This window comes from Manis pentadactyla, chromosome 6 (genome assembly GCF_030020395.1).
Source record: "Manis pentadactyla isolate mManPen7 chromosome 6, mManPen7.hap1, whole genome shotgun sequence".
Lineage (NCBI taxonomy): Eukaryota > Metazoa > Chordata > Mammalia > Pholidota > Manidae > Manis > Manis pentadactyla.
The window spans coordinates 60,107,302-60,132,893 of NC_080024.1; the positions used below are offsets into that span (position 1 = coordinate 60,107,302).

Here is a 25,592-nt window from a genome sequence, read left to right on the forward strand (position 1 = left end):
TTTAAAACAGGTGGAAGACCTCTGTAATGATATTATGCCTTTCAATAAAAATTTTATGAGGTGTATTTGATTATAGATTAATGTGTCCCTAATAAAACGGACGGATGGAGCAGCTTGGAGGGCCCCCTCCCTTTACCACACTCACACACGCCCGCTCAGCCACACACACCCCCGACGTGAGGCTGAGCACACGCCGCGGCCTGAGGGGTGAGCTGGACGGACTGGCCCGCGGGCTGGGCGCGGCGGCGGCGGCGCTGTCTGCCCTCGGAAGGGCGGGCAGGCTGGCGAGTCGGCACCAAGCAGACAGTGGCGGTCAGGGTGACTTGTCTTCTCCGGAGCTGCTGGAAAGACCCTAGAAAAGAACAGGCCATAGGGCAGAACCCAAATGCTAGCGCAGGCCCGCTCCCGCCCGCAGCCCCGACCCTACCTTTGGTCAGCGGGAACCACATCTTCCCCGGGCAGGCCCGCTTCGCGAGGTTGTCATTGGGGCACGCCCTTCCGAATTCTCTCTGTCTCTATTTCTGCCTCCAGAGGTGAGACTAGGCAGCCTTGAATCTGAGGGAAATGCCCATTGTCACTCCCAAATCCATGGTACAAAGCCTTAGAAACCCGGCTGGGGGCTGAGACAAAAGCAGCCTGGGCTCAGGAGGTGGAAGATACATTCTTCGCTACAAGTTGCCCAGCTCACCTTTGGAGGGCTCCTAGCTCACCTCAAGCCCAGGAAAGGAAGGGGGAAATGGCTGCTTATGGCCTGATTGATTGCTTTTGCCAATGGCTTTCTGATTTTCTTCCAGAGGAGCTGCTTTGCCTGTAGCATGGTGTTTCTACCGAGACATGGCCCCTGTCAATGTCTAATGCGGCACCCCACAACACGGAAGGAAAATGGAAAAATTTTCGTCCTTCTTTTGCTGCCCAACTAATGGCCCTTTGGGCAAATCTATTTCAGTGTTCCCAACCTGGCAGTGATTCCTAGCCATCTTTCTCCCACCCTTAGGAAATGGCTCCCCTAAAAGGTTCTGTGTTGGAAATGGGGAAGATTCTTGGTTCTCAAGAGGAAGTTGTTTATTCCAAGTTGGAATAAATACCGAGTCTCTGAAAGACTCCCTGGATGAGGGTTCTAAGGCTTAGAGCCCCTAAATAGATTTTTAGGAAAAAACGAAAAGGACGTGTTTTGTAGAGCTGCTTGAAGCTGATGGAGACCCTTTGAAATCACAGCATGATCTGGGGTAACGAATTCTCTGTCAGCTCACTCCCCCTCAAGGCCTTTTCTCCCTTCTCCCTGGCAGGACTAGAAAAGTCTGGACTCTTTTGGGGTGCAAATGCTATATATTACACCCCGCGTGCACGCGCATGTGCGCGCGCACACACACACACACACTGGTGAAGGCTGCTGCTGCTGCCGCTGCTGGCTGGAGAGTTTTCAGGGCCATGCGGCAGCTGAAACATTGGACTTCATGGGAAGTCATGGTCACTTGCAAATTCTCTTTTAGTCACCCTTTGTACATTTGCATCCCAGATACAGTGACTCCAGCCAGCATGTTGTAATTAAATCGAATTAATTGGGAGAAATCTTTTCTTCCTTTAAAAAATTTCATGTGGGCCGCTTAAAGGTAATGACTGAGCATAAAATCCTTCTACAAGGAAACCAGGGCAAAGTGGAATGGGAAAACTCACCCATCCTCGGCTTCACTGTGACCTGGCTTTCTTGTGCTTGGGATTGGGGGGGTGTGAGGGAGAGGGGAACAGAACTGGATCCGATGTAATGCTAAGCTGCTGCTTGTTTGCTCCTGTAATGGAGGCCCAGTGGCTTCCAGGTGGGCAAGACTGGTTTCAATCCAGCCCATGACGATGATACACCATCCAGAAATCACCAGGACCTCACTGAAAGCATTAAAAATAATACAACCAAAACCAAAGAGAGGAAGACACAGTAGGGAGCTTCAAGGGAAAAACAGTTTGGGCACAGACTGACTTACCAGGCTCAGACTCCAGTGAAGCTCACACCCATTGAGAACTCAATTATGTTACTCTCATGCGAGTGGAGGACTGTCCTTAACTATGAAAACAGCACACCCAGGCTTCATTATCGCTCCCCCCACCACTGCCAGATTTCAGTGTCCTAAGCCTCTTCCATCTCCTTTTACCTCCTGTCTGTCACACCCGGCTCCCAACAAAAGCAGGTTAACAGGAAGATAATCTCACCAAAGGCCTTCATTTCCACTGTAACATATTTCCATTTCAGAAAGCAGAGGGAGCGAACTCGTTTCCAGAGTTTATTGCATCATACATGCGACCAGAACATGCACAGAAAGGACAGGTTGCTGTTGAACTTCTACCAAACCACAGATGCACCACAAGGGAAAGGCTACAAGGCATAAGTCGTCAATATTTCATCTCACCAAAGACAATTGCTAAATTCATTTGCAAAAAGATACATTGTAATGTGCTTTTTTAGTTTCCCTCCCCCCAAAGCTTGTGAGTTTCCTTAATCTTTTTTTTAAATATATATGTAATTTTAGTACTTTGAAGTACTGGATGTATTCAAAACGCCATGAGCTCATGGACTAACCACACACACACATACAGACCTTTTGTGTTAGGAAAAACATGAAAAAGTCACATTGCTGGATAGATGAATGGATTGATGGATGCTCTACAGTTTCAATAAGTTAAGACCCAAATGAAAATGTGCAGTAATAGTTACCCTGCATTACGATGTAAAAATAATAAATAACACGTGCTAGTTTTTTAATATATATATACTCAGGGATTACAGATCACTTGCAGCACGAACAGAATGACCCCAAAGTCACATCTAGCAGGAAAAACAAAACAAAACAAAACAAAAAAACAAAGAGCAATGAAGGTTTTGTTTCCGCCTTCCCAGTCCTCCAGCATTTGGCCCTGGAACGCGGTGCCCTCTCCGATCCTGGCCTCTGACGGGCCTCGGACCTAAGAGAAGGTGAGGTTGGCGGTCAATTCTCGGATCCGGTTCTCTCGGCTCATCTTCTTGAGTTTCATTCGGCGGTTTTGAAACCAAATCTTGACCTGCCTGTCGGTGAGGTTAACGCTCTTACTGATCTCTAGGCGGCGCTCGCGGGTGAGGTACATATTGAACAAGAACTCTTTTTCTAATTCCAGCGTTTGGTGCTTAGTGTAAGGGCACCTCTTCTTTCTGCCACTCTTTGCAGTGAGCCAATTGCTGGTTGGAGTATCAGACTTGATTTCCTCTAACAAAATTAAAGGGAGAAGAAGAAATAAAATCAAGAATTTTTTTTCTTTCAGTCTGTTCAAATGTACCCTTGGCCATGACCCTGCTGGCAGCCAGGCCGCTTTGGGAAATGTTGGTATTAAACATTACTCACATGCGGTGGGACCTGGAAAGGGATTTGTAATTGATGCCAGATTAGTTTAAATGCCCAAATGACATGATGGGCGGATACTCTCGCCCTGCTATCAGAGTCCTCTCTCCTTCTCTCTCAACTTTCTGACCTGCGCAAAACATTAGTACAATAGTAAACTTTCACGATCTTCCCAGCAACATTCTAAATGGTCAGCTCATAACAAGACTGGAGTAGAAGAAGCAAGCCACAGCCTAAACAAGCGTAACAACCCCACTGCTGTCTCAAGTCACCAAGTCTGCCACTTCTTCCCCACTTCTCCTAGGCAGGCGGAGAGCCCCTTAGTCAGGTTTATAGGTGTCCAATCTCTTTCAAAACATAATCGAGGAACCAAGTAGACCTCCACCCTTCCTGGGCATTGTTGTGATCCCTGGAATGTCCTGACTTCTCATGCCTTTTTGCCCCCCACAAAAGCATTCCTCCAGAAATGTATCTCTTTGCAGTGGCCCACCTCTGGGCACTGGGAGAGGCTCAAGGGCAGGGTTTCTTATCAAAAAGCCAGAGACCCTGGCTCTTTGCTTTAACCCAGCCCTAAGCCTGGCCCTGCCACTGTATGGGCCATACAGAGTCCATTCTTCCCCCATCCCTTCCACCTTTGCCCCCTTTGCAAATGGATTGCAAAGCTTGCGGCACTTGGCCCCAGACAAAGCCAAGGTTACCTAATCCCGCAGAGGCCAGGAGCCCTGTTCCCCCGGCCCAGGCACCAACCTGCCCAGCCATCTCGTTTCCCTTGCCTCCCCTCGCAGGATGCGGGGTGCATACACTTGAACACAAACACGGTGCCTTGGACTGCATTAAACATCACCATTGGATGAAAAGAAAAGCTGGGACTGCAAATCTGAGCAGAAGAAAGGAGGTTCTAGGGCCATTTAGGAGCCGCAGGTTTCATTTGCTCTCTTTTGTTGCAATTCAGGTCTAGCTCAGGAAAAATAACCCCGGTCAGCCCTTCCTTTTCCCCGGGTGCCATCAGCGTGGGGCCAGGACTAGCCTGGAGGGTCAGGGCAGCCTGGGAGACGCGGAGACTATCTCAGGACTGAGACTGCCATTCTAAAAGCTGAGAGGAGCAGCACCTGCCAGTCGCACCCGCCTCAGCTGCCCGGGCTCAGAGCTGGGCACCCAGGCGCTCCCTCTTTGCCGGTTCCCGGGCTGCGCACCCCGCTGGGGTGGCAGTTCTGCTCATACCGACCTTTGCTTTCCTTCTCCTGTACTTCAGGACTGGACACGGAGACCTCAGCCAGGCAGCTCCTCTCTTCCGGAAGGCCGCCCTTGGCCTCGGGGCTCTCCACCTGGGAGACTTTGGTGGGCTCTTGGCCGCTTGAGGGCTCGTTCATCTTCTTTTCCATCTGCAGCTGGGCGGCCGAGATCTGCGGCTTGGCCGCGCCGCGAGGGTTGAGCTGGAGCATGACTGTGGAGCTGCCTTCGGGGCTGTTATTGTACTCTTGGGTTTTCCCGGTGGCGTAGGTCTGACTCAGTCTAAAATATCCAGGGACAGGAACCTCGGGGTTCTCAACGGGACAGGACTCAGGGACCAGCCTCTGGTACGAAGGGACCTCGGCAGAAATGAGTTTGTTGCGCTTATCAGAATACATGCAGCAATTGGATTCTTCCTTAATGTTGGTGGTGAAGGAGCAAGTGGGGACTTGCTGTGTAACAGGTTGCTCTATTCGACAAGATCTGTTCGGGTCTGTCCAACTGTCTACTTGAGGTATATAAGGATGCACATTCATACCCATATTTTGGTGGTTCACTTCTCTTTTGGCCAGAGACGGGAGCAGTCCACAGGTTTGCATTCCATAGGTCCCCATGTCTGCGCTAGGTGGTGGCATGTACATGCTGGCGCTGCTGGAATAAAAACTGTCACTCCTGCAGGCACTGATCAAGGAATCTACTAAAAAAGTATTAGCAGCAGGAGAGCTGTTGGGAAAGGACATTTTGGGGAGGAATTTGAAGAAGAGAGATTGTGTCCTTTGTAGGCTGACATCTCTAGGAAAACATTCCCCGTGTAATTGTGGATGCCTCTGCCGACCACATGACAACCAAGCCAATGAGATTTGAAAATGGCCTTGAGCCGCAGCCTCCTCTCGGGTCACGTGCTCCAGAGCCCGGCCGGCCGGTCGCGTAAGCGCGGACAACAGCGACATCTACTACGCGCCCGAGATAGTGCGCGCTCGAGACAACCAGCCCGGCGCTCTCAGCCGCCCGCCCGCCTCGCCAGGGCTCTTTCGGCCCGTCCGCGCCACTCGCGTCCCCCGCTCCGGCGTCTGGCCCCGCAGGCGGAAGGAAAGGCTCGGCCAGAGGGCCGTCCGGCAGGACACGCGCGGGCAGGGAAGCCGGAGCGCCCCGGCGCCGTCACACAGAAGCATTCCCCGCACACACCCAGGCAGAACGCGCCCGAGAGGGCCGGGGCCCGGGCGGGGGGCGGGGGCCCGGGCGGGTTAATTTTGTCCCGAGCAGCCTGGGAAGGTGAGTCGGATACCCGGGCCCTGACACATCCCACCCTACAGGTCCACAGGAAAAATCGCTCTAGCAGAGATGCCGTCAAGGTGTCCCAGGGAGCGGGGGGCGAGAAGGGCCATGAGGGCCGAGAGGCCACGCAGCTGGCCGGCCCCGAGTCCCGAGGTCCCGGCCGGCCCCGGCGCTGTGCTCTCCCTCGGCCCGCCCGCCCTGGCTTCAGGCCCCTCTTTGCCCCGGAAGGCTGCCGCCCGGAGCCTTCGGCTCTCCGAGGAACCGCGCCCCGACCTGTGCTGCCGGGCCACTGGGAGCTTTCAGCCGGGAGACGATCCCTAGCCAGCAGTTCGCTATCCGCGAAAGCGTCCCTCGGGTTTCCAGCGAGAGAACGAAACCGATGTTTCCTTTTCCACACACACTCTGATAATAGCGGGCAAAGAGGAAGGAAGGGAGAAACAAAATAATTTTTTCAAGGAAAAGGGAAAATTTTTTCAAGGAAACTCTCGGCCTCACACTCCAGAAGTTTCAGAAAACTGTCTGGGCCAAGCAGAAGAGAAAGAGATGCAAAGGTGTCATTTGGTTCTTCTGCAAAGAAAAATATGTTTTCCTTTTATGGATTTTGTAAAAGCATTGGTTTCTGACAAGTGCAAGGTACAAAAGGTTGTGGAATTTATTAATACATATTAAGAAGAATCAGGACGATCAATAAAATTCTCATCTACATTCTTGGGCTACTTGGTAATTTTCTTGCTTCTGAAGGTTTTTAAAGAGTTATACCCGCTGTTGCCACACATGGGAAGATATTTTATTAACAAATCAATCGAGACTTTGTAAAGGATAAGATTAATAGTTAAGATTTAGCATAATGGCATTCGCTTTATGAATTATTGAAAATTATGCTATTGATTTTTCCCCTTCACTACTAACCAAGAAGGTCAATTTTTGTTTTAACACAAATTGTCAAATATTAAAAGCTATACTTTTGCCACAAGTTGAGCTTTATAGTTCTGGACAATTTCTAAAATTATGTGACACAGTTTTGCATGGGTAAAGGGAGGGAGAAAAAAAGGAGGTGGAGGAATTTAGTCCTGTTTCCTTTGGTGAGGGAAAGTTCTATAAAGAGGATCTGGTCTGGCGTTGTGGTCGAGCTCATTAAAGAGCGACCACCATCACCACCATGGAAACTCAGTTTTATGAGGAACTTCAACAACTTCCTTCCTCACTCTGTGGTTGCAGGCGGTGAGCAGCCCTTAGGAAGCCCCAGCCTCGGGGCAGCAGCAGGGAGCTTTAACCTTGATTTCCAAAGGCTTGCCCTGGGCGAGGGGCTGGGCCAGGGCATTGGAGCCGTCCCCTGGTTTCCCAGATCCCTTTCCTGCGTCTGAGAGAGGAAAGGGGCCCCGGAAGCTCTGATCACGAACCAGTTCTCTGTGCAGAAGGAATCCGTGTTTTCTTTTCCCCGCACTCACCAAGTCATGGGCTGGCCTTGGATTTCAGGCCCAGAGACTGAACTTCAGGGTAAATTAGGTTTCTACCTCAGCAGAACATTTCTCTGGAGCCCAATGTTCCTTAGAGCGCCTCAGCATTCTGGGGGACCTAGAAGCCTGCTCGCTTCTTCACAAAAACCTTTTTCAACAAACCCTTTGTGCCCCCCACACCAAAAGGAATCTCCCCTGGCCTGGTGAAAAGAGGCGCTGGACATTATTTCGGCCTTGGGACCGCTTCGCCTGTCCCCTTGCAGTGCCCTCGCCCAAACAATAACCCCTTTTAAAAAACTCCGCGGTGGCAATGAGACAGACCTTTTAAACCTTTCCGCAGCTGTTCAAATACAACATCATTGTCAGGTTAAAAGCCTGGCGCCTGTAACTGCTCCGGCTGCGGGATGCCGGCTGGTGAAGCCGGAGGTTTAAACATTACCTTTAGGCAGGAGTGGCTGTTTTTAAGATTGGGGATAGGGGGGTGAGGAAGGCAGGGGAAAAACACACCCAACTTTGGACTCTAGTCTGCTAAGGTCCTGTTCAAACTTAACAGCCACTGACCAGCAACCCAAAAATTGCTTTCCCACAAGGTGGAAATCATGATCCTTGCCACCACCATTAAGCGTGCCCAGGGCTGGACGAAGTGCCCGCTGCATACTCTCGGCAGGCGCCCTGACGCCAGCCTGGTGCTTCAGCACTGTTATCCCTTTGCAACGCGGCCAGGGCAGCTCCCGGAAACTCGTATGTCTAATTCTCCCTATCCCACTCTCACAGCAAGACTGTCCAATCTAATCGGGAATTTTATGCCCATCAAATGCCCTTTCATAATCTTTATTTATACATGAAGAAAACATCCAGGCAAAAAAAACAGCAATTCCTTGCAGAGGGGGTAGGTCTGTGGTGAGCAGGACAGGCAGAATTTGCTTTTTCAATTTGGAAGTCATTCTGTTTCAGCTCCCAGTGGCTTTCAAGCTCAAAGTCACCCTTCCATCACATTGGATTTGGTTTAAAGAAGGTTTTGTCTATTCACAGGAAAAAAAATGTGTATCAGATATAATTTTTAGTCTATTTTTACAAAATTCTATTTTATTCTTTTTCACATCTCTACCTTCAGACCAGTTCCTTGAGGCCAGAGACTGGCAATATTTCAGAGAAATTGTTATCATACAGGTCCAGCAAAATAAAAACAATTCAAGAGAACTATCTGGGCTGGGGGAATGTAAAGTTTGCCTAAGACCTAAAGGCTAGGATGAAGCAAACGGAATGAAAAGGCTGTGGCTTTCAAGGCCAGTCTTTATTTTCCTTAGGAGTATTTAATATGGCTGCATTGCTGCTGTTTTCGATCATCTTTAGATCACTTGGAGCAGTTACCATTAATAATAAATCAATATTGCACCATAAAGGAGATGAATATCCATATTTGTAGCAGGACATCCTTCTCCCTGGCACAACTCCTTCTAGAGAAAAATTAAAAAGGTCGAGTTAGCAAGAAATTAGCATTTGTATTCAAGAGGTGGTTTGCATCTGAGCTCTCCTGTCACTGGGAAGAGCAGCAACCCTGGGCCTGAGAGGATCTGGGGGCTCCTAGATTCACCCAGAATTTGGACCTTGAGTGGCCTCAGGGCAGTGCCACTCTTTAGGGGGCAGAGCGGATGGGGATGAGTTTTAAAAGTGCTTCCCCAGGGTGCTCCTCTGAGTTGCACTGTACATGTCCCTGCTAATGAAAAGAAATCAAAGGGGAAAATAGGGAGGCCGGGGAAGCCACCACCACCACGATGAGGGGTCTACGGGGACCAGCTAAAGGGCCGGCTGCCGGGAAGCCTCTTCCCATTGCCAACACAAAAGACTCCTATTTCCCTCTACTTCAGGATCTGAGACCACAACAACCCAACCTCCATTGCTACCCTCCAAAGCCACACACACCCTGAACAATCAGGAGGCGCCAGATCTGCAGCCCCAAGAAGTCCCGGTCAAATCCCCTGGCCTGTTTCAGGCCCATCTTGAACTCTCCCCGGAGGAAAGGACCTGCAGAACTGAGCATTCGTGGTCTGACAGTAGCTGCCAGCCAAGGCCAAGGGGCCCTGCAAGGCCACGCGTGCCCTGCTGGAGCCGCCTAAAGAGAAACACAACGACATTTGGGGAGGAGAGTTCTCACCCCAAGTGGACTGAAGTCCAGGTTAGACCTCGGGAAATGTCGCTTCACAACAGCTAAACTGAACCCGCCGTTAGACAGGCGGGAGCCGGGGGGTGCCCTCGGGAAACACCCACGCCTCTGGCTGGCGCCTTGCCGGGGGGGGGGGGGGGGGGGGGCTCGTGGCGTCCCAGCCACCGCTGAAGCCAATGCCAGCTCCCCGGGGTGGACCCAGGGCCTTTGGTCTAGACTGTGGAGAGAGGAGACAGAGACAGCAAAGACAACGAGGACGGCTCTCATTCCAGGGGTTGCCGGCACTTCAAGGTGAACTTCGGGGAAGAAGGAACAGCCACCTTCCTTTAGAATGGTCCACGACCGGGAGCCCTCCCTTTTGGAACCTTTCTTTTGGACCGCGGACGGTGACACAGCCGTCCCCATTGTCAGGGGCTTTGCAAAGGGGGGAACTGGGGTGGGAGTGGGTGAGCAGGGCACGCAGCAAGAAAACTGCTTCCAAGACCTGGTGCCAAAATCAAATTCTGCGGCCAAGGCCAACAGGGTGCTACGAGGGTGTCCAGAGTTCTGTCAAACGCAAAGCCCGTTTGTCTCCAAAGCATTCGCCATTCCGAGATGCTTTGGAGCATAAACATTTCCCGGACAGCCTGCCGCTTCCCGCAGCCGCGTCAGCCCAGCCTGGCCTGGGCGCCCTAACTGCCTGCGCCTCCTGGTCGCTATCACTAGCCCCGGGCGCCTGGCACGACCGGGTTGGGGGGACTCCCTCGCCCAAAACGGCCCCTTCAGTCCCAGCGCGCCTGTTTTTTGCTGAGACCACATTCAGCTAAGTTGCTGGCGTTCTGATCAGTCTTAAACAAAAGCCTTTTAATCATCCCAGGCGGTCGGAGAGCACGCAAGGCAGACGCGGTTTTTGGGGAGGGGTTGGTCCTACCCTCCTATCGCTCTCCACACTCAAACCAAGAAAACTGATTTTCCCTAATTCAGTTAACTCTTAGTGGCATGACCTACTTCGACGTTACACATATTTGTCTTTTAAAAACCCTCAACACCAGCAGGTTATATACCAAGGTATTCTTTGCAACAGCTTTATCTTTATAAAGGAGACAACGATTGGTGATCACTTGTTTCAGGAATCTGGGTAGTTCCCTTTTCTCTATCCTTAAACAACTTCCCCCGTCTTCTGGCTGCTTAGAACAAACACCTTAGCGGCCGCCTGCCTGTAATGGGCTGAGATTTCCTATTAGAATCCAGTATTGGAAAGATACGGTACCGCAGCCTCTCTGCCAAACGCGGCTTCTGGAACGTGAGCACGCCCTCGTGTGGCTCTCCGAGGCCATGCAAATGGGAAATGGGATCTCTTGGTTCTGCTTGCCTAAGGTGGTGTACATACAAGCTTGCTGCATTTAGACGCAGTTAAAAAAAAAAAGAGGAGAGAGAAAGAAATAAACCAGTTTTACGTTCCTGGAACGATCGTATTACTAGGACATTGACATTTTAACGGACGTCCAGAATTCCAAACAAAGAAATCCCCTTCCTAACAAAATTATTCAATTGTAGGTTTTGTATCTAGTGCATCTTTCACCAAAGGCTTAGAGAAGCTTTGGAAAACAATGTAAATATACTTTCTTTTGTTTCATACCATAGAAAGTACAATATTTTATTTGACAGGGTGGCTAATTTTTCATATATTACAAAGGTGTAGGCCTGAATAGAACTTCCACTTTCAAATGCTTGTTTTAAAACCACAGTTCTTCATTAGAGCAAAGGAGACTGCTATGACCGCCCCCCACCAAAAAAAACACCCCCAGCATTTCCTAGCTGTATTCAAAGCATGCTGGTAGACATTTTAATCTAACCACTATTTTTAAAAAGATGTCAATTGCTGTTGAATTACAGAAATGTTTGAAGGGAAATTAAGGTTATTGATCTTGAAATGAGGAATTTGTTTAGATTTATGTGATCCCCGATATAATTCTGTGTGGTCATAAATGTATGTGGGGGTCTGGATGTATGTGAGCATGTATGTGTGAGAGTGGGTGGCAGTTGAATATCAGAGAAGAACCTTAAGGCACCTAATTATTCAGAAAGGTTAAAGGTGATGACCTTGACATTTTGGAAGTTCAAAGGCATACACTTATGTTTTTCCTTCCCGAAAAAGCTTTGGCAATTAAATTTTTTTTTTTTGCATTTGGAAATGCATGCCTCCTTGGAAGATGCTTGGAGCGCTGTACATCTTATGGATTTATTTATTTTGTACTTTGGGCTTATGAAAGGTTAAGAGTCACAAGATTCACTTTACTCTTTTCAGAGAAAGACGCTTTTCTCACTCCTCCAGTTTATTGCACATTGCGGAAATCTCTTTTGGGCCCACCAGAAGGTGTATAATATAACCCAATTAAGCTGTTTAGAACTTTGGCTTTTATGGTGTTGTCTAGACAGTTCAAGGTTTTGTAAACAGCCTGGCCTCGCCCTGCAACATAAAGTGCAGTACAGCCCCCACCACATTCTTTAACTTGAAACGATAAATGCGGTGAGATGTGGGTCTGCAGCCCCTGGCGCTATTCCAGGAAGATCCTTACCTTTCCTGCTCCTGACCAGCTGTGACACCACCAAGGACCCCAATCAAGCCTTCTCCACTCACTGATAGCTTCCTTTTAGCAAACTTTTTTTTCAATGTAGAGTTCTAATTTTTGTTTCTTCTTTAAAAGGACCCTGACTCCTTGATACCTTGTTAAGAGTGAATTTGGATTTTCTAACTAGTTTTTTAAAATGGCTTTTGTGTTTTCAGAAATTCCAAGTTCACTAGACTTAAGGTGGGTTAGGGGAGGAGATTTGTTTCTTAGTTTCCTGCTACCCCAGCCTAATTTGGAGAAGGCAGCACCAATCACATTCTCAATTCAGAAATTCATCCCTAAAGTGATTTTAAAAACTGGTGTAGCCTAGAAGGGGTGGAAGGGAACAACTCTGATTTTAGCGGGATTAAAAAACATTTCACTTGATTTTCAGATGCGTAGGGGAGATTTGGCCACTAAAATAACCTAATCATATACTAAACTTCGCAGAGGAAAATTCATATAGTATATTGAAGCTGTAACCTTCATTTTACTAGAAACCATTTATTTACACAAAAGACAGTAGTGACTCATGCCTTGATAAGACAGACCAAAGGTACATTTCCCAGTTTAAATAATTTGTATTCACCAAGGGGGAAAGGTCTGGGTTCCTTAAACTCAGAACAATAACAAGTGCTTTCCAGCCCAGAGGCCTAACTCTCTGTAGATCCCACAGCGTCCCCACGGGGACTCGAAGAGAGGGAGGGAGAACAACAGCACATTGGCGGTAAAAGTGTAAAGGGATGTTTGCATTTACCATTTTCCCCTTATTAGGATCCATTCGGCCAAGTCCCGGCCTCGTCGGCAGGCTGCAGTGGTCGCTGGGAGGTCCCGAGTTGACCGTGGGAAGGAGTCGTGGAGTTCCACATAGAAGAGGCGTCATTAAGTCCAAGGACATTGGGCCTGCCGATGGCAGGCTTGTGGGGAGCAGGGTGGGTGAGAGGAGTTCGGGGGAGGGGGGGTGCTTCCTGGAGCTCTCAAAATAAGGGGTTTCCAGTGAAATACTGCAGACGGTCTCTGTTCAGTTTCTTTTCTTTCATCCTGCGATTCTGGAACCAGATTTTGACTTGCCGGTCAGTGAGATTGAGCATCCGAGAGAGTTGGAGTCTTTTCTCTTTGTTTATGTACACGTTAAAGAAAAACTCGCGTTCCAGTTCACGGATCTGGTACTTGGTGTAAGGACAGCGCTTTTTCCGGGATCTCTGTGGGGCCACTGCAAGGCAAAGAAACCAAGGGGTGAGAGAGGCCGCTGTCTGCGCACCGCTACCCGCCCGCTGGCCCGCGCAAGGGCCAGGCCTCCAGCCCGTTCGGGACGTCCCCTGCCGCTGCTGAAAGGCCCTGTCTGAGTCGTGGGGGATGATATATGGGCGGGCACAGGAGAGAGTGCGGGCGTGGACGTGTGTTCACGCCCGGGGACACACACACACACACACACACACACACACACTGGCACGGAGGTGGAGAAGCAGAGGAAAAGGCAAGCTCTGAGCTGGAACCCGAAGGGAAAGAAACTCGAGAGCGCCAGAACATTAGCTCGACTCCAGCGAGCAGCGCGCCTCAGCCAGAGGCTTGGATGAAGTCCAGTTCAAGGATCAAACTGTCCCTCTCACACATATTCCAACCCCCACAAAAGCAGGAGGTGCGAGAGTCCACACTCACGAATTGGCTTAAATCTCCCCTCCCTCCCTGCTCTCTAACACACATCCTCAAACTGGGGAAATGCTCTCTGCAGCGATTAATGTCCTCTTCGAACTCTACCTTAAGCCCACCTAAATTGGTTTCCTATCGTAAACACACTTTACAACGGCCCGGGAAATCTTAAAGGATGTATAAACCCCTTCGAACGCTTATAAAGTAGCACATAAAACGGCGCAAGCAGAGGGAGGCCCCTGCGCCCCCCCCCCCGCGCCCACGGCCCCCGGGCCCAGCCGCCCACCCCGCGCCCCATGCCTACCTGCGCCGCCACTCTTCTCAGCCCCTGCCTCCCCCGGGGGCCCTTCGCTGTCGCCGTCGCCGTCGCCGCCTTCTGCTGCCCCCTTGGTCTCTGAGCCGGGGGTCGCCTTGGCACAAGGGCTGCCCCCGCCGCCACTGCCCCCCGTCTTGGGGTCGCCTTTATCGGCAGCGCCCTCGGGCTGCGGGGGCGCGGGCGGCGGTGGGGGCTGCGGTCCGGGGAACGGGGGCCCGGGCGCAGCCTCGTAGAACTGGTCGAAGCCCTGCGGCAGGATGCCGTTGCGGCCCACGGCGCTGTAGAAGTTGGAGGCGGCGCCTGCGGGGCCGTGAGGCGGCCCGGGCGCGGCGCACACTGGCTCGGGCGCCTTGAAGAGCACGTCCGGTCGGCGGCCCGCGGGCGGGAGCAGCTCGCGCTGCATGGCCGCCTCTTCGGCCGCCGCCGCCGCCGCCGCCGCCGCCGCAGCTGCAGCGTAGTAGGGAGCGTAGCCGCCGGCGCCACCACTGCCGCCCCCGCCGGGGCCTCCCCCGCCGCCACCGCCCCCAGCGCCGCCGCCGCCTCCGCCGCGGTAGGGCCACTTGGCGCGCTCCAGGCCGTAGTCGCGGAAGGCCACTTCGCGCACGGGCTGGACGTGTGGCGCCAGGTTGGAAGAGTAGGGGAAAGTCATCTGGCAAGACGACGGTTGAGACAGGAACGACGGCTTACTGGCGAAGTCCGACGGGGCCACATAGTAGGCGCAGCCGGGCAGGTACATGCTGGCTGCGCTCGGGCCGCACTCGTCAAAGTCGTTCATGGCTCCGCGGCGTGCGCGCCTGCGAGCCCAGGGCCGCTCCCCGCGCCGTCAACCTGAGCCATCGATTGCACAAGAGGCTTGGGCCGGGATCAACTAAGCAAAAATCCCCACCGGTCGCTGACGTGCAATTCATCTTGATTGATTCTGGTGGTAATTATGTCACGTGACGCCATGGAGAGAAATGTCCTTATATCTGTATCAGCGCTCGCCAACACGCCCCGGGACGGCTCCTGGCGCCGAGACACACGCGCGCTGGGGGCGGATCGGCCTCCCTCTCCAGCCAGCAATCCCCAGGCTGTGCCGCAGGCCGGTCACCTGTGCGCCTCCGGCGGCTGCCACTGCTGGGTGCATCTGCCACCGCCCGGCTGGGCCGCCCGCCCGCGCCCGCCCTCCCGCGCTGCTTTAAGTACGCGGACCAAAGCCGGCAGGGAGGAGGAGGGAGGGGGAGAAGAAGAAGGGGGAGGAAGGGGGAAGAGAAAGGAGCGGAGTGCGGAGGGGGCAGCCCCAGCCCGGGGCACCGGGGACTAGGTGTGAGGGTGTGAGCTTCCCACCCCCCACATCCCTTCCTGCAGCCGCTCCCCGCCCCCCCGCGACGCCGCCACCCTCTGCAGCATGCCCGCTGGGAGCTTGTTGCTTCTTGTTCAAGAAGCTTAATTGCGGCGCTCTCCAGGCTCAAGGAGCCCTGATTTACATATATCTCTGCCCAGAGCGTTCGCCGCGGAGTAACTTGGTTCTCTCTCCATTCCTGACTCCGGAATCGCGAGTGCCAGCTCAAAAACCCCACGCCAAAACCTCAGGAAGAGCTCCCCCGGACCAGGCCCTGGTGCCCACTCGGCCCTGTCACCCTGTCTCCTAGTCTGTCTCTGTCTTCCTTCTCCCTTCATCTCCCTCCCGTCTTCTCACTACTCTGTTTTCCTCTTTCCTTCTTCCTGTCTTTCACTTGTCTAGGCTCCTTTCCTCGGCCTCTCTGCCCGCGGATCCACTTCCTTACCCCTCGCAGTGTGTCACAGTCTCTCTCTCTCCCCTCCTGTCGCCTCTCTGCCCTTTCTTTCCCAGCACTAGCACAAGAAGTGAGTTCAGCCCGCGGAGACACCCCGTGGCCCTCTGGAAGCTGGGTCGCGGGGGTCTGGTGGACAAAAGGCTCTGGAGTCCTATTCTCAGGGTGCCTGGTCTCTCGCTCCCCGCCAACCAAAGACAAATCATGGGCGCCTCCGCCTGCCTCACCCTCTCTGCTTTCTGGCCTGGACTGATACCAGCCCGCCTCACATCCAGCCCCTTGCCCGCGTCGGAGCCCCGCCGAGGCCTAGGCATCCACGCCGCGTCTCCCCTAGGCTCCTGTGGCGCCCTTGAGCCGGCAAGGTCCCTGCGGCCCGCCAGGAGGTCTGTTGGCTCCGGGAGCAGGCTCTCAGCGGCTCTTCCCACCTTCCTCGAACCCCTCTGCGCCACTTGGCCCTGAATGCCCCCCATCCACTCGCCCCAAGGCCTCTCTCTCCTCAGCGGCTGCCGTGTCTCTTTCCTAGACCTGGGGTCCAGGCAAGGCCTGGACTCCCACCTCCGTGAGAGTCAGAGCTTTCCAACGGCAAAATCAGTCTCTCGGAAAATAGCTGCCCCAACACAAGTCCCATAACCAAGGGCAGGACGTTGCCCCTCTCCCCAGGATTCCTCTAGCCACAGCAATCCCAGCACTGGGTTCTGGGCCTTCGCCCTACGCCCAGGGCAGGCAGCGCAGGCTGCGAAGCTGGTTCCCTCCCTGGCCCCGGCTGGCTGCCGCGGTGCCCGTGCGGTGAGCTCTGCCCACCATGCCGACAGACAGAGAAAAGGCGGGTGATCAGAGCTCATATCTATTTTCTGGCAGATGCCCCCCCCCACTTCCTCTATTTCTCCTCCCTCTCTTTCTCCCTCCCACGCTCTCCTCCGCCCTCCCACCTCCGGTCTCTCCGAACACTGCGCAAACAGGTCGGTGGCTACTGGAGGGCAAAGAGCCTTCCCCCTACCCAGAACTGCCCATCCTTGTGTGCACCTCCTCGAAACTGGCATCGTCGCTCAGATTCCAGTTCGCCCCCTTCTCCTCAGCTCAGATCGCCGGCTCATTTATCTGCCTTCCCATCTCCATCCGCCACCCAAGCCTCTCCCTTTCGGGCGCGTGGTCGACGCCCCTGGATCTCTCTCCTAAAATGGCTCCCAGGACACTGAACACTGGCCCTGCGGCTGCTCAGGACCCAAGGCAACGGCCGCGGGGGTGGGTGGGTGGCCCTCAGCCGGCTCTTTTATGTGTCTGGAGTGTGCAAAATGCTCGCACCTTCTCTCTGCTTGGGGTGGGGCGCAGGCAGCCCGCTGCCCCCAAAGTGGAACCTGCTGACCGGCGAAGAGGGAAATGCGGAGGACGAACCATTCAAGTTCAACGACATGGCGATGGCGGCTCCGGTGGAGCCGAGCTTTGGCGGGGGAGGGTGCGCCATCTGCAGCGGCGCGGGTGTGCAAGGGAAAGGGGCAGCGGGTCCTTCTCTGAGCATTAGCACGGACCCCCGTCCCCGCCATCAGTCCTGGCATTCATTCTGGGCCAAGTCCGCTTGGCCCTTTGGCCCCAGCCCCCTCCTGGATCCTCACCCCAAACCTAAGAAAACCTCAGCCTCCCGACCCGCGCGTCCCACGAGAACCTACCGAGAGGACTCCGGCGATGTGGCCTTGTCCTTGCCTGCCCGGTCCCATTTGAAGCGCCGGGAGTGCACCGGACCTTCGCGGCACAGCTAGCAGCTCCCCGAGTGGTAGCTTTCCGTGCAGCGCCTGGACGCGATGCGGTAATTTTGAGCCACCCAAGATAAGACACTAACTTGACCTTAACTTTGTCAGGGCGACCTGGTATCTGGAGAACGTGAACAGACACCGTCTGGCAGCTCTCGTAAAAGCTGACTGGGGAAGGGATTCTGAGTCATTTCATTTATTGCCACTACAGTTCTGCAAGAAAGGTTTTCCTCCCTGCCAAACTTTATTTATGCTCTTTTAGGAAACGAAAGAAGAGGAGAAATGCGGGGAAAACACCCAGAGCCAGTATCTTCCCGGCAGTGCCTTCGGAATGGGCTCCCTAAGTCAAATGACTGGAGAGCAAAAAATGTGGGGAGATCACCTTTGTCCAAGGACGGTCCGACAGGCGCCGTGCTGCCCTCCTCCCCCACTAAGAGGGGTGGTGGATGCAGCTGGGGGAGGCGGGGTGAAGGGGCACCCCCTCCTCCCGAAGACATGAATATTTACAACGGTTCTGGATTTCTCCTCCACCCGTCGGCCTCCCGGAAGCCTCCCCAGCCCACCTCCCTTGAGGAGAGCCCCCAGGCCTTAAAAAGAGTCCCCCGGTTGGCCTTCTGAGCTCGCAGCGATTGAATGCTGGAGGAAATCTTTTTTCTTGTTTAAAAATCTTCTCTTGGTCAAGAACCTGGACTGCAACATTTCAGAGGATGCATTCTTTGTGTGAGGGAATGTTGAGCACTCAGATTTCAGCATCATTTCTCTACGGCGTTTGTTTCTTTCGAATTTCGTCGTGGTTCCAAATCCCTGCCAGGACCTCGTCTAGAAAAGGAGAGAGGACACCACCACCTTTGTATTTGTTCGGGTCAGTAAAAGGGATAGATTTGAAAAACATTGCTGGAGCCCCAACCGACATACGATATTTTACACTTAGAATAATTTCAGTATCTTTGGGGAGTGGTCTCCATGAACACCCCCAGCCACCTCACATCCCAGGCTAATGGGAAAGAACAGGATGATTTAATGGTACATATTGGAAAGAAATGGCCTTCATGTGTTCTCTTAGGGCCTGGGTCTAAGTCCAGTTTCCTGGTTCTTTACCCAGTCCTACGGACCCGAGGTCTGAGCATGGCCTCTGCCTTTGTTTGGTGGTTTTGAGGGAGAGACCCAGCTCTGGGTATCGTTGCCTCCCTGAGCTCCACCAGGTGGGGAAACATTTCTAATGATAGGGTCTTGCCAACCTCTTGCCTCCTTTTTTCCCCTGTTATATATATATATTTTTTAAGGAGTTGTTTAAAATATATTTAAAAAAGAACACATTAAATTTGCTTCAGGAAAAGGGAATTGGAACTACTGAATACTCAACATTAGTGTTTTAGTGGTTTTGCTAATTGTCCCACTTGCTAAAAACTCGCAATTCTATACTTACCATGTCCGAGCTAGCTGGGAGCTGGGGTCTGCAAGATGACAGTGAAATATTGAGCAGCCCCTATCTTTCACAGCCTGAGACAGAGGGTCCCAAGGCCTAGGGGGTGCGAAAGCCACATTTCCCAAAAGAGCCTGCTGGGCTCCAGGCAGAGGCACCAGTCTGGAGGATGTCTACAGGGCATAGCCTGTTGGAGAGAAGTCTTACCCAAAAATAGCAGGGAGAGATGTTCTGTATTAAAATGTGAAGAACCTCATATCTTGGCTGCCCCTGATAATGGCAAAGTTTGAAAATTTAGGCAAAATGCAGAAGCCACAGCTTGCAACAAGCTGAGGATCTGCTTAGTGTGTGAGACACACTTAAATCTATCCATGGTTTCCCCACCCCTTGAATGTTTCATACACATTTTGTTCATAAGCTTTTATACACCATTTCCTGACTGACTTGGAAGCCATTTTCTCATTTAATGAACAGTCAACACCTTCAGTGAATCCACAACTAGTAAAGAAAAATGAATGTGGTGGCCTAAAAAACATAGGAGGGAGTCTGAAACATTTTTGAAAAATCATCAGTCCCTTTACAGCTTGGCTGGGACCTCAATATTTATTTCCACTCAAAACATTTTAATGGGTCTGATATACATGAGCTATTGTTTTTGACAAAATCAAAACAAAACAAAACATGCATGACAACTATTAGCAGACAAAATGCAGTTAGTCTAAACATCAACTGAGGTCAGTTGGACTGAGGCTCAGGGCCCCTGTGAGGTGCACACTCCAGATCTAGGGAATAGGCCCCCACTGGCAATAATTCACTGGACTTTGGGAAGGAGTCTTCAACTCTTTGGCTGGCTGTTGTGCAACTTGCTACAAGTTGGAAGGAGAGAGAAAAGAGGCAGAGATGATAGAAGGAGCCTGGGGCAGACCCTTGGGTTCACTGAGGTTAAGGCAGGATACCCCAGCACACCCAGAGCAACCCCATCTGGCATTCAGGAACCCCAGCTCCACAAAACAAGCCTAGCAGGTCCTAGGACATCACAGTCTCCACTGAGGTAGGCCAAACATGGCCTCAGAAAGGGCCCACAGGCTGAGGCGCTGACAGAGGAGTCCCTGGGGGAGTTGGAGTGGGGGGTGAGGATGAGGAGAGGGTAACTTGTGCTTCTCTCTACTTGGCCAAGAGTAGGGTCCAGTGGCCAAGAAGCCTCATTCCTCACCCCGTTGTCTAGGAGAGGAGATTTCACCTCTCCTTGTGTTGACCCATTACAGTTATTCTAGAGAGACTTGTCAACACCTTTATCCACCTCAACAGGAAAGCATATTTACAGCTGAATGCAGGACTCCCCTCTCTTTGTTCACTCCTTCTCCTCCCCTGGACATTTTTGCCTCTTAGTGCAACCCAGCCTCAAAGCAGACCAGCAGCTCTCCTCACCAGAGATGAGTCTGGTTGCAGAGTGCAGGGCTCTGGCTGAGGCTTGTGTGAGGTGAAGAGGTAGGGGAATTTTGCAAGTCCTGCTTCAGATCTCAGTTTGTTGGATGGCCCCATTCTCCCTCCCATCAACTGGAAGGAAGTATCCAGTCTATTCTGCCCAGCTGCAAGGACAAGCCGAGCCCAAACTCCAGGGTGTCTCTGAGTTTGTCGGCTCTCTCTCTCCTCGCCACCCCTTTCTTCCTGAAGTCTGAAGTTCTAGGGCAGCTTTGGTCCTCCCAAGCCAGCTGGAGTAGACAGGAGGGCGAAGGAGCCCTTTCCTTTCTCCAGAGCTAAGATTCTGGCTTTGCAACAGGGATATCTGGCTGCAAAGAGACAGAATCGTGCCCTCAGCCCTTTCCACTCTGCCCTGGAGGCCTTCCTAAATTCAGTCCCACTCTGAGCTCTAGCTAGATGCCCGCTAAATACAGAAAGGGTGGGAAGGGGAGAAGGGGGAAAGGGGAGAATGGGAGAAGGAGACTAACCAAGTGGAAGCAGAAATCCAAGTACAGGGAGCTAGGGTGAGCCCCAGGTGTAAGTGCCCCAGGCAACAGCTAGGACAGGCGAACCCAGGCCCCCACTCAGGAAGCCTCAAGGCCAAGGTTTTGCTGCATTTTTTGCTTGCTCCTCGGAGAGAGTGTGGAGATCCAACTGTCCAAGTCTTTAAATTTCCTGCTGGCTTCTGGGGCTGCAGATTGAGCAGGAGAGTATCTGGGAACAGCGGTGAAGGAAAGGAAGGAAAGCCCCACGTTTCAGCTCTTCCCCCATGCCAGGACTCCGCTCAAAAAGGCAAGCCCGTCCAGGCAGTGTGGCCATGCCAGGGGTGTTAATAGAGCGCCAGCGCCTGCTCACGCAGTACCACGCGCTTCTTCTTCATACGCCGATTCTGAAACCATATTTTGACCTGCTGGTCGCTGAGGTTCAGCCTGTTGGACAATTCCTTGCGTTTCTGCCGGTTGATGAATTCGTTGTGGAGGAATTCATTCTCCAGCTCCGCAATCTGCTGTTTAGTGTAGGGTTTCCGCTTCTTGCGGGTCCTCCCCGGGGCCGCCCCCCACTGCAGGCCTGCAACACAGCCCCAACCCTAGTCAGCACAGCCCACTCCCTGTTGTCTGCCCACCCCCCGACGGCTCCCTCCCCTACACACTTTCCCCTGCGTCCCACCTCCCATCCCGGCCCAAACTGGCCCTGGGAGCATGGCAACTGTTTACCGTCGGGCAGCGAAGGTCGCAGGCAAGAGGCGACGCCCGCAGCCTGCACTGTCATGTTCAAGTTGAGCGGGCCCTTGACGTCGTCCTTGAAGCCGGCGGCACAGGGGGTCCCCTCCAGCAGGGCCGCAGAGCCCCGCGCAGCACGGCCCAGGCCAGTATAGTCGTACTTGGCAGCTTTAAGAGCAGCGGCAGCGGGGGCCAGGCTACACTCGTGGGACAACGGCGGCCGCGAACGACCACGCTCCTCTGAACCAGAGGCCGCGTCGGACGTATAAAACTTGGCCTGTTCTTCGGGTCCGTCCTTGGCGCCCAGGGACTGCAGGCCGAGAGACCCGGAGCCGGCCAGGTAGGGCTGCGAGAAGCTGCCGAAGGCAGTGGCACCGGCAGGCTGCGCTGGGGCGCAGGAGGCGGGCGTGGTGGCCCAGGGCAGCGCGCCTCGCTGGTATGAGATGGGGGGAAGCGCGGCCAATTGGCCGCCATTCGGCCTCAGGTTGGAGAAATAGTAGGAGTCGGTCGACTGCAGATTCAGAAGCGAGCCCACATAGCCCGCTCTGTAGAGAGTGCGCTCACACATCTCCAACAAAGGGCTTCGGCTGCGCTCGCAGCAGTGTTTAGTTACAACCGGGAATAAGAGGACAGGCTCAGACGATTGGACGAAACTTTGCCTGCAGGTTCTTCAAAGCCGGTCATTTCAGCACCGCCTACATCCCCAGGCCCGTATTCCCTCCACCCCTTCAGAGTATTATGATAACGCCCGCAATATTCGATGGCGGAGGACGAGGCCGCCAGCCTGAGCCAGTGTGTTGACGGAAGGTGAAGCCTCTTTGAGTTTCAGGACCCTACTTCAGGAGCTGGGGGCATCCAGCATGGGGTGCTTTTGCCCAAGTGTCCCTTGGGATCCTCCTTGGCTTGATTGGCTTCGCCCTGGCCCTTTGGCTGGCTATCTGGGTCAGGCTTGCTTCTACCAGCTTTAAGTTGCAGCTAAGGCCTCTACGGTGCTGCGCACCTCTGGGCGTGTCCAGTAAAACGAGCTCCGTCCCTAGGCCTGAGCAATGGTACTCCTACTCCATCCCTCCCCAGTGCGTTACTCTGGAGAGAACTCGGCAGGGGTAATCTGGCAGCGAAGACCCACAGGTTGCCTGAACAGTCCCTCAGGCACAGTCACAGCGGTTTGCCCGCCCAGGAGAAAGGATCACAAACTCTGCCCAAGTTTCGTGCCCAGGAAGATGGCTTCACACCATTCCTGGTGTGATTCTCCATAGCCAAGCCCTCTGCTCCTAGGGAAGTTACCACCCAGGTCCACAGAGAATATTTGCCTGGGGACCAGGCAGCTCCACTGCCCAATGTGGCCAAAGGCTCAATATTTTAATCATCAGGAGTCACCAAGCTGTTTATCTACTAGGAGGCTGGTAGAGCAGGATGAGTGCCCCTGACCTGGTGTGGAAGGACAGAATAGCCAGAGTCACCTGGTCAAGAACAGCCCGGCACACTGAAGCAGCAGACTAGCAGCGTTGGAAGCAGCAGGCTAGCAGCGTTCCTCTGCTCTGCGTTTCCATGGCCGCTGGAGGGTTCACAGGTCTTGGGAAAGGGAGGCCGACGGGAGAGCGCTCCTTCGCTCTGAGCAACAGGGCAGCCCTCGCCGCAGGCCCTATGTCTAGTCTGGCCAAAGAGCTAAGAATCCTCTCCTGCCTTGGTTCAAAGTCACTCAGCGACCCGGTGAATGGCGTCCTCCTCAGCTTGCAGCCCGCCTCGTGATCGGCGAGCCAAGCTGGAATTGGTTAGACCGCCAGTTCCAGCTCGGAGACCACACAGGCGCCGCCGGAGGGCAAGGCTGACCACCGCGCTGCAACTTTATTGTGTGAGTTACGGAGACCAATTGGGCGGCTCTGGGGAACGCAGTCAGCCTCTTCCTCCCTGCTTGGGTAGGGGTGGGCAAGTCCGGGGCTCTTCAGGGCTCTGTTAGAGCTCCCTTAGTAGCTCAGGAGTAGACGCACTCCACTCGCATCCGTTCATGGAAAGTGTATGCCCAAGCTGCATCCTCATCTCCTAGAGACTTAGGGGACCCAGACTCTCATTTTGGGAAACTCGTCCTGATTTCGAGGAGCTACAACCTCTCTGGGCCTAAAGCACCAGCTCCAGGGGTTTCTGCAGCTTTCTCTCCCCACTTCTCAGTATACAGCGATTCTCCAGTATTTCCAAGTCCAGAGGTGACTTCTCCGGATCCTTAGGTAGCCGCACACCTGCGGTTTGCCAGTTGGGACCAAAGAAATAAAGGAAGTAAGTGAGATACAGGAAAGACTAGAACTAGACTCCCATTTCTCCTTGGCTCTGAATAGTGCCCAGCCGCCCCACCTCATCTCCTGGGGTCATAATTTCCTAGGGCCAGCAAAGTTGTGTGCACGAACCTGGGAGCTGGGAGCTGGGGACGGGGATGCTGGGGACAGGAGGGCTGGGGACAGGGTGGGAGGAGGAGAGAGGGAGGAGGAGGAAGGGGGAGGAAGGAGACAGGGAGGGGAGAGAAGGAGGAGGAGGAGGAAGGGGAAGGGGGAAAGAGAGGGAAGAGGAGGGTGAAGGCGGGAGGGAGGAGAGAGGGAGGAGGCGGGAGGGAGGGAGGCGGGGAGAGGGAGAGGAAGAGGGGAGGGGAGGGTAAAGGGGGGAAGGAGAGAGGGAGGCGGAGGGCGAGGGGAGAGAGGGCGGCAAGTGGGGGAGGGGCAAGAGGCCTGGCTGGTGAGTTGGAGGATTTCGCCGAGAGCCAAAGGCGAGCTCTGCCAATGCCGCCGACCGCCCAGGAGATGGCGAGCGAGCTCCACGCCTGGCGAGGCGCCTCCGCACGGTCAAGATCAACAGTGAAGGGCGGCGCAGCCGGACCGGGGTCGCCAAGCCCGTGCGGTCACGGCCCGCTGCCAGGCGCTGCTGGGTGTCTCGGAAAGCGGGAGATCGTAGTAGCAGGGCTGGTCGAGACCGCAGAGCCGGAGGGACACAGCATGCTGCCAAATACGGGGAAGCATCGTGGCGGCCCCTTTGTCTGGCGGTGCGTCCTGGTGCCAAAGCCTCCTTTGCTTCTTGAATTACGCGCAGACGCGCGGGCCTTGATTCTCCACCAGCCGCGCTCAAAACCTGCCAGGTTTGGGGGTGCTCTCCCTGCGGCCTCTCAATCTCCACCCGGAAGAACAGCCTCTCCCCAGAGCAACTTCGCCTCGCGGCTCTCTACGGGGGCCCCCCTTCCAGCGCTTCGGCCACCTACCCACTCCTCTCCTTCCTCAATTCGGAATATAAAAGGAATGCATATAAATAAAGTATTCATCTGTTATTGATTTAGCCGTCAATTCAAATTCCACCGGAAAACGTTTGAGCGCAGTTTCAATCTTCAACAAACCTCCCATTTCTCTTAGGCGGAGGGAAACTGACTCGCCAACCACAGGTGAAAGGAGACCTCGGCGGCAATACCCCCTGATCCACGACAGGAAACCTGAGAGAAGGACCTGGGAATGGTGTACGGCACTGGAGTCGGGAATTTACAAAAAAGAAGGGGTAAAACGACCAAGGAGGAGAAGAGACCAGAGGCCTGCTTCAGATGAAAACACATTGTGTGAAAAAAAGAGAATGTTGGTGACTGTTTATGAAGGGGAAAGGTCGGGGATTACTGGGACCTTATTTCGGGGGTTATTTCTTCTCCAGAGATGGAATCAATCGTGGTCACTTTTCTTTTTTTTCTCTGTTTCCGTCCCTCGAATTAAAACGAAGGTGGCCTCCCGCCGACGGTTGCAAGATACGAAAGAAATCAAGCCTGGAGAGAGAAAACGAAAGTAGCTTTGGACCTTGAGTTTCTGCGCCTTCTCTGGCCGATCCGTAAGGGAAGCCTCCTGCCAGAAGTTTCCATATTGTATGAGGTTTTAAATCTCTAACTCACATACCAAAAAATTAGCACTGAC

General features: G+C 53.4%; 3 protein-coding genes across 6 annotated transcripts; all 3 read right to left on the reverse strand.

Annotated features, from left to right (window-relative positions):
* Window positions 1–221: 221 nt before the first annotated feature.
* Window positions 222–15,775, reverse strand: HOXD11 (homeobox D11). 3 transcript variants are annotated; one of them, XR_008998256.1, is made up of 3 exons: window positions 14,034–15,775; window positions 12,837–13,292; window positions 222–352 (listed from the first exon to the last, which is right to left on the reverse strand). XR_008998256.1 is itself a non-coding variant. In XM_036879472.2 (2 exons), the coding sequence occupies exons 1-2, from the start codon at window positions 14,818–14,820 to the stop codon at window positions 13,057–13,059; spliced, it is 1,023 nt and encodes a 340-aa protein (XP_036735367.2). In that variant the 5' UTR covers window positions 14,821–15,775; the 3' UTR covers window positions 9,638–13,056. The 3 variants fall into 3 exon arrangements, 1 of the variants encoding a protein (XP_036735367.2); XR_008998257.1 differs by lacking the exon at window positions 222–352 and adding an exon at window positions 3,094–3,230; XM_036879472.2 differs by lacking the exon at window positions 222–352 and having other exon boundaries at window positions 9,638–13,292.
* Window positions 1,578–8,348, reverse strand: HOXD10 (homeobox D10). Of its 2 annotated transcripts, XR_008998255.1 has the most exons (3): window positions 4,588–8,348; window positions 1,977–3,230; window positions 1,579–1,881 (listed from the first exon to the last, which is right to left on the reverse strand). XR_008998255.1 is itself a non-coding variant. In XM_036879469.2 (2 exons), exons 1-2 carry the CDS (start codon window positions 5,540–5,542, stop codon window positions 2,953–2,955), a joined length of 1,233 nt encoding a protein of 410 aa, XP_036735364.2. In that variant the 5' UTR covers window positions 5,543–8,348; the 3' UTR covers window positions 1,578–2,952. The 2 variants fall into 2 exon arrangements, 1 of the variants encoding a protein (XP_036735364.2); XM_036879469.2 differs by having other exon boundaries at window positions 1,578–3,230.
* A 5,078-nt stretch (window positions 15,776–20,853) lies between the features above and the next one.
* Window positions 20,854–22,234, reverse strand: HOXD12 (homeobox D12). Its single transcript, XM_036879448.2, has 2 exons — window positions 21,661–22,234; window positions 20,854–21,514 (listed from the first exon to the last, which is right to left on the reverse strand). The coding sequence occupies exons 1-2, from the start codon at window positions 22,232–22,234 to the stop codon at window positions 21,276–21,278; spliced, it is 813 nt and encodes a 270-aa protein (XP_036735343.2). The 3' UTR covers window positions 20,854–21,275.
* Between the last annotated feature and the right edge of the window lie 3,358 nt (window positions 22,235–25,592).